Source organism: Notamacropus eugenii, chromosome 1 (assembly GCF_028372415.1).
Source record: "Notamacropus eugenii isolate mMacEug1 chromosome 1, mMacEug1.pri_v2, whole genome shotgun sequence".
NCBI classification, from domain to species: Eukaryota; Metazoa; Chordata; class Mammalia; order Diprotodontia; family Macropodidae; genus Notamacropus; species Notamacropus eugenii.
This window is the reverse complement of record NC_092872.1, coordinates 217533038-217546553: the sequence shown is the minus strand read 5'-3', so window position 1 is coordinate 217546553 and position 13516 is coordinate 217533038. Positions and strand designations below refer to the sequence as shown.

The window sequence follows — 13516 nt, the reverse complement described above, 5'->3', positions numbered from 1 at the left end:
GCAGTTTTCAGAGGAAACAATCAAAGCTATCTATAGTCACATTAAAAAAAAAAATGCTCTAAATCACTACCGATTAGAAAAATGCATATTAAAACAATTCTGAGGTACTATCCCACACCTATCAGATTGGCTAATATGACAGAAAAGGAAAATGACAAATGGTGGAGGGGATGTGGGAAAACTGAGACATTAATTCAGAGGTAAGAACTGATTCAACCATTCCGTGGAATAATGTGGACCATGTCCAAAGGGCTATAAAACTACGTATTATCCTTTGACCCACCAATACCATTACTAGGTCTATATCCCAAAAAGATTTTTAAAAAAAGGAAAGGAAAGGGACTTTTTGCACACAAAAAAATTATAGCAGTTTTTTTTGTGGTGGCAAAGGATTAGAAATTATGGGGATGCCCATCAACTGGGGAATGGATGAACAAGTTGTGGTATATGATTGTGATGGAATGTTATACTACAAGAAATGAAGAGCGGAATACTATCAGAAAAACTTGGGAAGACTTACAGGTACTGATGCAAAGTGAAATGAGCAGAACCAGGAGAACATTACATACAGTTAACAGCAATATTGTATGATGATCAACTATAAAAGACTTAGTTTTTCTCATCAATAAAATGACTGAAAACAATTCCAAAAGGCATGATAAAAAATGCTACTCATCTCAAGAAAAATGGATGATGGAGTCTGAATGCAGATCAAAGCATACTTATTTATTTTTTCTTGGGATTTTTTTGGGGGGCTGTGTTTTTCTTTCACATGATTAATATGTAAATATATTTTTGCATGACTGCATATGTATAATCTATGTCAAATTATTTGCCTTCTCAATGAAGGGCAAGGTGAGGGAGATAATTTGGAACTCAAAATTTTAAAAAATGAATGGTAAAAATTGTTTTTATATTTAACTGGGAGAAAAAATAAAATATTAAATACATATTTTTAAAAAACAAAGACAACTAGAGACAGCAGTAATGGTAAGTACTAAGACAGTGTCTTTATGCTGTCATTTTTCTCATCACATTTAAATGGAAGATCTACAATAAATAAATGCTTTTAAGTTTTGTCTTCATTTTTTTATCTCTAGACTGATCTCTGGACCTGATTTATACTACTGACAAGCTCTCATACTATAATTTCATTTAAAGGAAGAGTGATCAAGGACAAAAATCACTGAAAATGGTTTGTGATTCCTTAAAAGCTCTTCTAAGAATTAGCAAAATTCAAAGTAACAACAATAACAATAGCCTGCATGGGCATAAGTGCCTTCTTCGTGCCAGGCACTATGCTAAGCACTTTATATTATGTCATTTGATCCACACAACCACCCTGGGAAGTAGGTGCTGTTATCTGTCCTCATTTTATAGTTAAGGAAACTGAGTTTGAGGAAACAGAATTACTAATCTATATTCAATCTCACTCTCTTGGGCTATGGGATTACTCACAAAGGTACACACAAAATCTTTTTTAAATTATGACTTAGTATTCAAGGAGCACTTTCTGCTCATAATCCATAATACTCTAGATTCAAAGAAGAAAGACTCCCAGTCTATGTAATTATTGGTCATATGATTTCTAAAAGCAAAATGCTTTATTCAACCAGAGGTCACTATCCTTCACGTGCACACACAGTTTTGAGTTTTCCACGAGTCTGATAATCTCAACCTAATACTGAATGTTACATAATGATTATTTGTCATCATGCTTAATCGTTAACAGAGGTTTAGTTTTTTTCCCATAGTTCCTTTAGTATACAGAAGAAAATGATTGGATTTTTTTGTTATACTGAATCTAAATGAAAAAGGAAGGAGGAAGGAAAGGAAGGAGAAAGGAAGGGAGGAAGGAAGAAGGGATTTATTAAGCACCTACTGTTTCGGGTGAATCATACTAAATATTTAACTTTACAAATATTTCATCTAATCCTCACAATGACCCTGTGAGATAGATGCTGTTATTTATCCCCATCTTATAGTATAGGAAACTGAGACTGACAGAGGTTAAGTGATTTGCCCAGAGTCACACAACTAGTAAGGGTCTAAGTCTACATTCAAACACAGCCCTTTCTTGACTCCAACCCAATGCTCTATCCATTGTGCTATCTAAACAATTAACATCTTCCTAATTTAGCACAATAAGTCAAAATATTATTGAGGGGGCAAGCCAGCTAAATATGTCTTAAAACGCAAACATAACAATTGTTACTATGTTCTGGAACTATAATACAAGACTTTAAATGTATTTGTGATATAAATATAATTTTAATATAATGTCCAATGCCTCAAAATTATAATGGCATAAGAATCCTGAGTAACAAAATTTCAAAACTATACTATGATGAAACATTATTTTTTTACTTCAAGGATGTATAACTTCATTAGCATAGTCACTTAATTTTACTAACAGAGTCTGCTCTGTTAAAAAGTTGTATTGAGTGTCTGTGGCTAAAAAAATTCATCAACCTGATTACATAACATTTTGACTCTCTCTGAATTCATCTTGTTTGGCCGTCTGACAACAGCATCATTGGTCCCATATTCGAAGTGCTCCCATCTTGAAAGGATATACCATAGCTTACACTCTGTTTGCATACCTTTCAAAACAGTCTAGCATCAAAACCATGCCACACTGATGACCTAAAGTAAGACCAGTAGAGGTTCATTACTTCAGCATAAAATCATTTTTATGATAGAAAAACAATATATAAAATAATATACCAAGATGTAAACTGCTTAAAAAGATATTAAAGGATATCTGGTAAGTTTGTTAACATATATAAGCTGAGAATATAAGCTAAGTTTGAAGAAGCATGTCAAGATCAAGTTTGTGACCAGATAATTCATTTGAAAAAATGTGACTGAAAAGCCACAGAGACTCTTAAAGAATATCCACTAAGAAGTACAGAGGATATGACATTCACCCACTCTGACAAAATCACAGGCCCCCAAGTACCTTATCAAAAAACTGATGGCCAACTGTCTTCATCACTACTGTAAGATGATTAGAGATGAGAGTTTCCTTTAGTTGATTTAAGTTAGTAGCTTAAAGAAACACCCTTCATTGCTTCCTGAAATTAATCTAAAATACTATTTAATAAATTATTCTTCTATTTTGAGTTCACTGATAATTATCTCCATTATTCATGGAACTTGTTCTTTTAGAGGTAGACTTTTAGATTCACTCCACATCCCTGCTCATTTTTATAATAAAACCATAAAGCACAAAATGTGAAGGATCTGAAATCTGGAAGTTAAAAGTCTGAGACGTGACCTGAAGCAAATACTTTAACTACCATTTCATTTCTCTCTCCCTATGCTTTTTCTCTCAAGGTAATGAACAGAGAGAGAGAGAGAGAGAGAGAGAGAGACAGACAGACAGACAGACAGACAGACAGAGAACATCTAGAAAGAACACGCAGGCATTTCAGAGAAACAACTCTGGAAGTAAATGACACTATTACCTACATCACATACAATAAGGTGTCAGGGAGAAGTGTAGAATGTGTGAGGATAAAAGGTAGAGAGTAGTCACCAACAAATTCATTAAAGAAAAGAATATACACTGGACATACCTTCAAGTTTTGTGGACGGCTGAACTTGTTGAGTAGTGCTGTCTGAATGAGTTCCCACCGACTGCCTGGTGTTCGTTCACCATTCTTTTAGGAGAAAAGGGAGATTAATTAAAAAGAATACCCAAGTTCCTTTACATTCTAGTTCAGACAGACAGACACACACACACACACACACACATACACACACACACACACAATTTTTATTCATAAGTATACCTAAAAATTCCATTTCCTTTTCTTACCTCATCTTCTACAGGGTACAAATTTTGTTCTGAGCAAGGCATTTTAACATGTTTATTATCCCATAAATCCCTATAATGTGTTGGAAAAGGTTTAGGGACTTCTCCAGCTTTCAAAAGATCTACCTGCAACAAAGAGAATATTCATGGTGCAATGTATACAAACACTTATCTACACTTTACAAAATGATCTAAAGAAGATACTCAAAAGTCAGTATCAAACAGTACAGACTACGATCTAAGTTTACTTAACCAAAAAAAAAGTCAAAAAACAATTTAGTATTTTTACATAAAACACACTTAATAGAGGAAGTTACTTTTAAATACAAACCATTGTTAAGTACAATGAAGAAATGAATCACAGAATTCTGGAGCTAACGGGGTTCTCAGCAGTAATTTAATCCTCAACTTAATGCATGAATTTTCTCTACAACAGTGATATCAAACTCAAATAGAAAAGTACATAAGGAGCCCTTGTAGACCACATATAGGCTCAGAAAAACACAAATTAACATTATCCATGTACTGGTACTTTTATTTACTTTGTAAAATATTTCCCAATCACATTTTAATCTGATTCAGTGCACCACGTGTTTGACATCTCTGCTCTACAACATAACTAAAATGTACTTATACACCCTAAAAGTGACAGGAAACTCACTACCTGACAAGACATATAGTTCTGGAGATTTCAAAGAACTTTCTGAAAAGTCATCAACTAAACTAAAAGCTTATCAACTACGAAAGAGAGCTAAAAAAAGTTTAAAGAACATGTTTTATATAATTTGAAAGCAAAGAACAGGAATTATCTGGGTTTCTAATATATTAGGTATCATGTTTCATACATTACATAATTTTTCAGATTCTTTCATTTCCAAATCTACAAATATTTTATGACTTAAAAAATGTACACATATGTATAAGTTTGGTCATCACACAAGAAATAAAGTAACAGATGGGTATTATGTTAACAAAGTATTATTTTGCTTAGAGAAATGAACATGTCAATAAAAACTAGTTGGATTGTACAAGCAAGTGCCTCATTAAGAATACCCTAATTTTACAGGTAACCTATTTAATGACGTTGATGCTCCAACTGAGAACTAAAAGTAATCATACTAGATTTTACAAATACTTTCTGAATAAATTTTTGGGGTTTTTTTATTTAAGGAAAAAAATGAATGTAATTGTATTATATCACACATTATATCATACATGCCAAAAGGAATCTAAGTGAGGACATTCAGTTCAGCTTTACTAAAAACATAATTAAATTAAGGGTTTCTACTTTCTCTTCTCTAAATCCAAAAGTTTAAGTTGAGGTGATAATCATCTTGCTTTTTTTTTTTTAAACTAAGCTACCATTTTAATCACCACATGCTATACTTAACCAGTGACTTCTATGGCCTTACACAGTTACAACAAGAAAGATTACTTATGCATTGGCGTAATTTAACAATGACGATATGGCTTAAACTATTTTAATATGCTCTTTGGAGTTTTCTCCCATTACAGGAAAGGTGACACACCCGAACAGTTACTGTATGATTGACAGAGTGTCTCAGGTGAGGAAGACGAACTCCACACAAAGGCATTCTTCTCAATTCCTCGATAGGAGTTCCAAGCCATTTCTTATCTGGGGAAACCTGAGGTGGAATGTACTTGGGGATCTTCCTCTCTGGTCTTTGGTGTTTAAATTCACATTGTTCTTTTCTAAAATCAAGAAAAACAAATTGTTATGAATTACTTCTAAAAATTCTACAGATGAACAAATACAATCTATGGGTCTAGAAACAAGGTCCAAAACTTAGGAGTGAGATGAAATTAATCTCTATCAAATAATTACCTGGAATGATTCAAAAAGGTACTTGATGGCTTATCATCTCAAGGAGGGCAAAAACAAATGTTAAAAATCCTTTTTTACATGTAATTGGGGAAAAAATAAATTATCCCCCCTCCCACAAAATAAAAAGGGTAGTTGAGAATATCTGAACAAGGTTACTTCCTACTTCACATATAGGACCAAAAGAAGAAAAGAAGCCCTAAAGACCATCTGCCCTTCCAGCAGCTACCACCTCCCTTTCTTCATGAATAATCCTTTTTCTCTCCCCACGAAAGTGCAACAAAAGCCAAGTTGAAGCCTGTGCTAGAATGAATGTAGTGATAGGTGTAATTGATGAATCTCTAGCTGTGTGACTCTGAGCAAGTCATTTAACCCTGTTTGCCTCAGTTTCCTCATCTGCAAAATAGACTAGAGAAGGAAATGGCAAATCACTCTAATATCTTTGCAAAGAAAACCCCAAATGGGATCATAAAGGGTTGTGCACGACTGAAATGACTCAACAACAAAGGCCACAAATTGTTGAAATATGTCCCAACTTAATGAGTAATACTTTACAATTTATACTTATGTCCAGAAGAAAAACATGTCTCATAACAAAAATACAAGTTTTACACAAGGAGTTGATAAATAGAAGTAACCCCCTCCTGGGAAAGGCAGAATCTGAATATTTTGTCAAATCATATTACATATTTAAAACTAGAAGGGATCTTAGAGGTCACTGAGTCCAATCACATCTTTTTGCAAATAAGTTAACTGAGGCTGAGAGTAGTTAAGTGATTTGTTCAGGGTCATACAGCTACTTAGTGCCTAAGGCCAGATTTCAATTTAGGTCTTCCTGACCCTAGGTCCAGGATTCTATCCACTATGATACCAATCGTGTCAAACTCAAATAGAAACACCCAACTGCCACAAACCACAATTGTGTCAAACTCAAATAGAAACACCCAACTGCCACTTTACTACAGCACTGGCTCCAGATGCTATCTAATGAGGATGACACACATTGCCAGAGCTAGCTCAGGGTATGAAAGGTTTCGAAAGAAAGTGTGAGAGAGAAGAGGTATTAGACTGCCTACTAAACTGAGTTCTACAGAGCCATCGTGCTGACCTCATTGTTGTAGGCCTATGAAATCTTGGCAGTATACCAGTACCTTGCCAAGAAATGGAACTGCTTTCTTTTGAATTGTCTTAGGAAGATTCTGAAGATCACCTTTCAAGATCACCTGACACAGTGAGATCCTTTCTTGAGCTGAAATGCCAACCATTCAACTCAACTGCACAGAATGCAACTCTGACAGGCTAGTCACATTGATCAAATGCCAAACGTACATTTGCCTAAAAGACTGTTTTATGGAGAATTCCCACAAGCTAAGCACTCACATGGAGGTTAGAAGAAGGGAAACAAGGACAGTCTCATGGGCTCTCTGAAGAACTTTGGAAGCACTTGTGAGCACGGGAGATACTGGCCCAGGACTACCCAGCATGGCATGCCCATATCAAAGAAGGTGTTGTACATTATGAGCAAAGTAGACTTTACAGTAGCTCACACAAAATATGAGATGTACTAGTTGAAAGACATCTCCAAATGTTCATATGGACTATTTGTGCCTGAGCAGTGGTATAGCCTTCCAATCTCATACTGGTCTCATTATCCCCAGCTGGACATTCTGTACAATGTCATTTTGGTCCTCTTTGAAAAAGAAAGACAACAACAAACCAGCTTCCCAGGTCTCCTTCAGGATCTCTGAGTTATATGAATTTTAGAGCACAGGTTTAAAACTACAACACATAAAGTTGAAAAATGCATAATTTAGTGAGTAGAGTTAATTTTTTCAAACAACAAATCAGTATTTAAGTCTACGTAGGATGTTATTTAATTTCTAAGTCTCTTAATTTATATTAAAAATAGAAGGAAATAAATAATATTGAGAAAAATCTAACTTCCAAGATGAATTCATTTACTATTTTGTTTCTTGATTTAAGAATTTAAATTTGGTACTTTATATTTAAAAGAGCTAGCCTAGAAGATGGCATTTTCTCTGCTTCAACAAAATAATTCTGTTTAGGTCACTTATAAAATTACAAAATACCCTGCATGTAATTCAGTTCAGCACTTACTAAGTGCTTACAATATTCTAGACATTGAGCTAAACTCTGAGGTTACAAAGAGTGGGGAAGATTACCTTTTGTCCTCTCCTCTAGGCATTCTCATGAAGTGATCTGTTATTTTAGAATCCTTCTTCCCAAACTGCTTGGGACCTTTACATTCCACATTCAGACCAGAGATGGTAGGGGATTTGGTATGTAAATGATCCTCTTCAGTGGAACTCTCTACTCCTTCAAACTGAAGGCTCAATCCACTATCTTCACATATTCTAGTAGACTGTTTTTTACATTCAATTTTAGTCTCTCCTGCTTGAATTTTGGATGGTTTATCTGTTGCTTTGGAGGAATTACCATCGTCTTGTTCATCAAAACATGGGCTTGTTTCTTCATCTGCTTCTGAATCCTGACAACTATTCTTAGAATTATCAACATCCATTGGGGAGTCTGGTTCACTTTCTTTCTCAAAAGGAGGAGACTCTGCAGGACTTTCTTGTCTGTTCATCTTCTCAACACTTTTCTGATCAGGTAAAATGTCACCACAACCAACATCTGACAGTGGACTCTCAGGAACAACATCTACCCCTTCCTGTTGACTATCTGCATTAGCATCATGGACAGGCTGGCAACACTTCGTGAGCTGCAGGTTGCTTGAGGCCTCTCTTGATTGTATATCTTTCATGGACTGCTTAGAACTTGCCATCTTTACAGGTGTCAATAACAGCTGCCTATTATCTCTATTTTCTTCACAATGTATGTGAATTTGATCATCACTCTGAGGCGACTGATCCACATTAGCATTTCTGAACTGATCTGCCACAAGAGTTACTTCCTGGGGTTCAGTTTCCAAAAGCTCCATGTGTTTTCCTTCACTTTGTGACTTACAGGTACTGGATGTCAGAGGATGGTTGAAATGCTTTGTACTTTTATCTAGAGAGGATTTAGCATGGCTCAGCTGAGAAACATTTTCTAACTTCTCCATGTTATGCTGGAAAAAGTTATCTTTCTGTATAGAACTCATCTTAGATCCTGCTGCTACGATGATATCTTTACTCTGCAAACTGCAGAGGAGAAAGAAAACATAAACAAAGTAAATAAAACTTCTCACATGAAAATAATCAGTAGCCTACAATTGGGTCAAAAAGAAACCCAACTTTTTACAATTTGAATTTTCACTCAGAAATTTAAACTAAGCAATTTCTAAATATTCAGCTATATGAAAATGCTTAGTCGCTTGGTGATTTAACAATAATTACTACTACTACATCTACTAGAAAAACCTTCAGAAATTCAGCACTTTGAATGTTAATGGTACTTCCACTGTTCTGGTCATCTGCGTTTGATGCTTCAGTCACATTTAACTCCCCCTCAGTTAATTATCAAGTCCTACTCATTCTGCCTCTAAATTCTCAAGTCCTAACTTTCCACACTAATATTACCTTGATTCAAGCCCTACACTGAACTTCTATAAAAGAGTCTTCCAACTAAGCTCTTCACCTCCAGTCTGTCCAAGTTACCCTTCCTGATGGATAACTTAGATCTTATCAATTTACTGCTTAAAAATTGTCAAGGGCTTCCCATTACACAATGACTAAAGTATCTAAACTCCTAACACTCAAGGCTTTTCACAGCAGCCAGAACCAATTTACATTTCTAACCTAATCTTATATGCTCTCCCTGTAGTTTAAGCAATTTGCTATTCCCCCAAACAAGTTACACTTTCTCACCTCCATACCTTTTCCATGCCAGGACAACCCTTCCACTTCCTCCCCCAATTTCCTTTTGAAGTCCTATCTAACCTTCAAGATCCAGTTCAGATGTTCCCGATCTAAGCCTTTTCTCAAACATAAACCACCATCTAGAAGGTTTCTCTCCCTCTTCTATTCTCACAACCTTTTGTTTTCGCCAGTTTTGTGCAGTTGTCTTAGTCTAGATTACATAATAATTTTTCATAAACATGATTCATTTCCTCTATACTCTTTAAGAGTAAGGTCCGTGTCTTACTGACACTTAATAACTGTTTGTTGAATGATGAGTATTACATTAAACAAATATTTATTGAGCACCTCCTATGTTCCCAGCCATTCAATAAAGACAATATCAGACTTGAGGCATAAAGCCTGACCACAAGGAACTTACAATCTAATTGAGGAAAAACTTGAACAAAATTAGTAAGTAAGTTTATAATTCAGTGCTAATTTACATGGTACAATTTAAGAGATCTCTAAGCTGCTTGAGGCAGGGACTATGTTTTATAGGAGGACAAATAGAAGGTCAAAAATAAGTATGTATTAAGGGCCTACTATATGCAAAGCTTTGTGCTAAATGCTTTACAAATATGATCTCATTTGAACCTATACAACAACCCTGGGAGGTAGGTGCTATTAGTATTTCCCTTCTTACAGTTGAGGAAAGTGGAAGTGAAGTGACTTGCCCAGTTACACAGGTGTCAGGGTCATATTTGAACTCAGATCTTCCTGCCTCCAGGCCCAGGGTTCTATCCACTGCCCCAGTTAGCTGCTTCAAGGAAAATGAAAGACCAATGTGTGACATAGCTGTCAAAAAAGTGTTTGTGGAGAAAGTAGTTTTAAAGTAGTTGTAAGGTATTCTTTGAACTAGGATAGTATGATTTCCAGTAGAATTATTAGTACTTAAATGGTAGAGAAGAATAGAAAGGGCACTCCAGGGAGGAACCACAGCATCAACAATAACGAAGAGGTCTTGTTTTATGACAGACATGCTCAGTATACGTTTATTCAGTAGTATAGAAGTCTATAAAACTCATTTATTTCACCTCTTCAGTGAAACTGTTGGATATAATACACTATATAATACAGATAATAACCAAATAACAACAGGGAGGATGCAGGGTTTTTTCTTTTCTATTTCTTCATTCAAAATCCAGTCTCTTACATAGATTTCTGACTTTGCCTCAAAATTTATCTTCTCTAGGTGGAACGCTTATCCCACCCTACTAGAAAACCTTACAAAGACAATCTAATCTAAGTGAATTCTAGCCCATTTTGTTCCACTCAGATAGCCTTGAATGGGGGTAGATCCCTTTGTCTAGACTGCCTCAGGAAGGCCTGGGTAGACAGGAGTAAAGAAGACATAACCAAAGTCAAGTCCCCTAGCCCTTCATTAGAATAGGTCCACCTCTCACTATAATATTCATTCTCTCATTAATTGTTAACCAATCAGAATTTCCTGTAGGGAACACCCACTCTTCCAAGGGTATACAAACCTGAGCAGCCTTCATGATTCCTCTTTGGTTTACAAGAAAAAGCTAAATGACCGTTTGATTATCTGCTAGCCAGAAACTATGTCTCTTGAAATTTTCATGTCACATTAAGTAAAGATCTATTTCTTTAATCTATAGTTTACAATAAAAAGCACATTATAATTCATACCTTTTTGACCCTGTCTTGAACTGTTTAGTGTCCACCCAACTGGTAATTGTCTTTTGTTTGAAAACTAGGAAAAAAAAGTTAAAAGACATTAATTTATATATTTCATAATTGGTCTAAGTCATAGTTCATATTAGTAGTAGACATAAATTTGCTTCCAAAATCATGATATAATATCAAGTGAGCTGAACCTGGAATCAGGAGAGAGACCTCAGTTCAAATCCTGACAATAGCAACAGCTGTTTGACCATGTGCACATCTTAATCTTTCTGAACTTCAGTTTTGCCATGTGCAAAATGGATATAGTCATAACTGAGTACTTAACAGAATTGCTGTAGAGATCAAATGAGATACCATCAGGAGAGAAAAGTTCTATTCATGGAAACTGGATGATGGATGCTATACAGACATTCAATATCTTCACACTGGTAGTATAACTTATTAAACATTCATCATTTGGCAAGCTACCAAAAAAAAGGTAGTTTAAGATTTAATTCAATTCAACAAACATTAATAAAGCAACTGCTATGAACAAGGTGCTGTGCTAAAGTACTGGAGATTAGTCTTGGTTCAGATCTATAACTGTATCAGTACAGGAAATGCCTAGTGTAGAAACTCCTTTCCACAATCACAGTTCTACCCCAACCCTGCAACTTAAGTCTTTGAGAATGGCCTGGGACACAGAGAGATTAAATGACTTGCCCATGGTCATACAGCTAATATGTGATGGAGATAGAACTTGAAGCCAGGTCTTCTTGAATAAATGGACGCCCTCTTACCCACTATACTTCACTATTACCTTGTAGACTCTGGGAGTATAAAGACAAAAATGAAAAAGCTGCTGGACTCATGATGCTTACATTCTACTAGAGTGAAGGAAAATAGCTTAAACTTTGTGGTTTTCAGTAAGAGGGATCCACTATGTCTTTTTTTACTACACCAAAAATAGCTAATTCAATTGCCAAACGTCATACCCTGGAAGACTGACATCTATATACACAATGCAACATTAAAAAAATAAATGTTTTTCCTTACCTCATCTACATATACAAAATAAGTTCTCCTTAAAAAAAAGTACCGTTTATCTAAAGGTAATTTCAAGCCCTGAATAAACTTCATGCTCTTCTCCACATAAAGGTTTGAGCATCGTTTCGTGTAGTTTCTCATTTCCAACTACAATGAAAAGCTCCCAACCCTGTGGTAATTAATACTCGTTTCGCTGTCTCCCTGCCGGCAGGTGAGTTCTCAGAGGCTGACCAATTTATAAAGAACAAGGTACAGCCAGATTAAAATAACAGCCTTGGTGCCCTTCTTTCCTCGGAGATTCACATGACAGAAGGTGAATGCCAACCACCCAAAAGCTGCAAGGGCCTTCCCGGGGCTACACGCCAAGGCCAACCATCAGCTAGGGGTTTCGCCCCGAGCTAAAGGCAGGAGCGGACCGACAGAGTCGGATTCCTCCCCTCTCAAAGAGAGCAGGAAGAGTCTTTCCTCCTCCCGCTATCTAGGGAAATCACAGAAACCTCGTCCTTCCCCTGGAGACAGCCTTTCATCACTGAGTAACGGCATGGCCCGAAAAGAAAAAGGACGCTGAGCACAGGCCGGGAGAGCGCCCCTCACCCGCCCGGAAAGGCCACAAGCAGCCGGCCCTCGGGGCCCGTGAAAAGCGTCAGGTGGACCCCGAGCCGCTGAGGGGTCGGGCTGCGGAGGGAGGGAGGCCCGGAGAGCGGGGAAGTGGGATAGGAAGGGGCCGGGGCGCCCACCTTTGCTCCCCGACGTGCCGCCCGAGCCGACGCTGGGCGCGGACGCTGCTGGTCCCGGGCAGCCGGTGGCCGGGGACGACGGCGTCCTCTGCCACAGACGAGACAGGGCGGCCTGCCCCGGGACGACCTGTCTCTTTCCTCCGGGCTGGCTCAGGGGATCGGAGGCTGCGGGCGGCGGCGACTTCGGGGCGCCGCTGTGGGCTCGCTTCCTGCAGGGGTTGCAGCCGGGGCCCGCACTCATGCTGGGGTCCCGCGGCGCGCAGCCCCCGGGCCAGCCCGGGCGGAGAGCCTCATTCACCGGCCCGGAGAGGGGCGACGGCGGGTGGGGGCGGGCGGCCGGCTCTCCCACACCGCACCATGCCCTCCCCTGTGCCTGCGGCCTCGCACCCTCTTCTCCTCTCCGAAAAGACTCTCTCGGCCCGCCCGGGCCCACCGAGGGCTCGCCGCTTCTCCTTCCCTCCTCCCCACCCCGAGGTGCGTCCCCTGCCCCCCAAAACGAGCAGCCGCGGCGACTTCGGGAGCCTTCACTTTTGCGCCTCCGGAAGTGCTGCCGCCAAGTATTTCCGGATTTCGCGCCGTG

The 13516-nt window shown here is 38.0% G+C and overlaps 1 protein-coding gene across 2 annotated transcripts in view; it reads right to left on the bottom strand.

The window, feature by feature from the left end:
• PARG (poly(ADP-ribose) glycohydrolase) overlaps positions 1-13494 on the bottom strand; it is a 118758-nt gene extending 105264 nt beyond the window's left edge. For both annotated transcript variants that reach the window (XM_072627356.1, XM_072627364.1), the window contains exons 1-6: positions 12937-13494; positions 11177-11240; positions 7847-8827; positions 5350-5533; positions 3824-3946; positions 3582-3665 (exon numbers count right to left, since the gene is read on the bottom strand). In XM_072627356.1, coding sequence (XP_072483457.1) covers positions 3582-3665; positions 3824-3946; positions 5350-5533; positions 7847-8827; positions 11177-11240; positions 12937-13177 — 1677 coding nt within the window. In that variant the 5' untranslated portion in view covers positions 13178-13494. The remainder of the gene's footprint in view (positions 1-3581; positions 3666-3823; positions 3947-5349; positions 5534-7846; positions 8828-11176; positions 11241-12936) is intronic.
• Between the last annotated feature and the right edge of the window lie 22 nt (positions 13495-13516).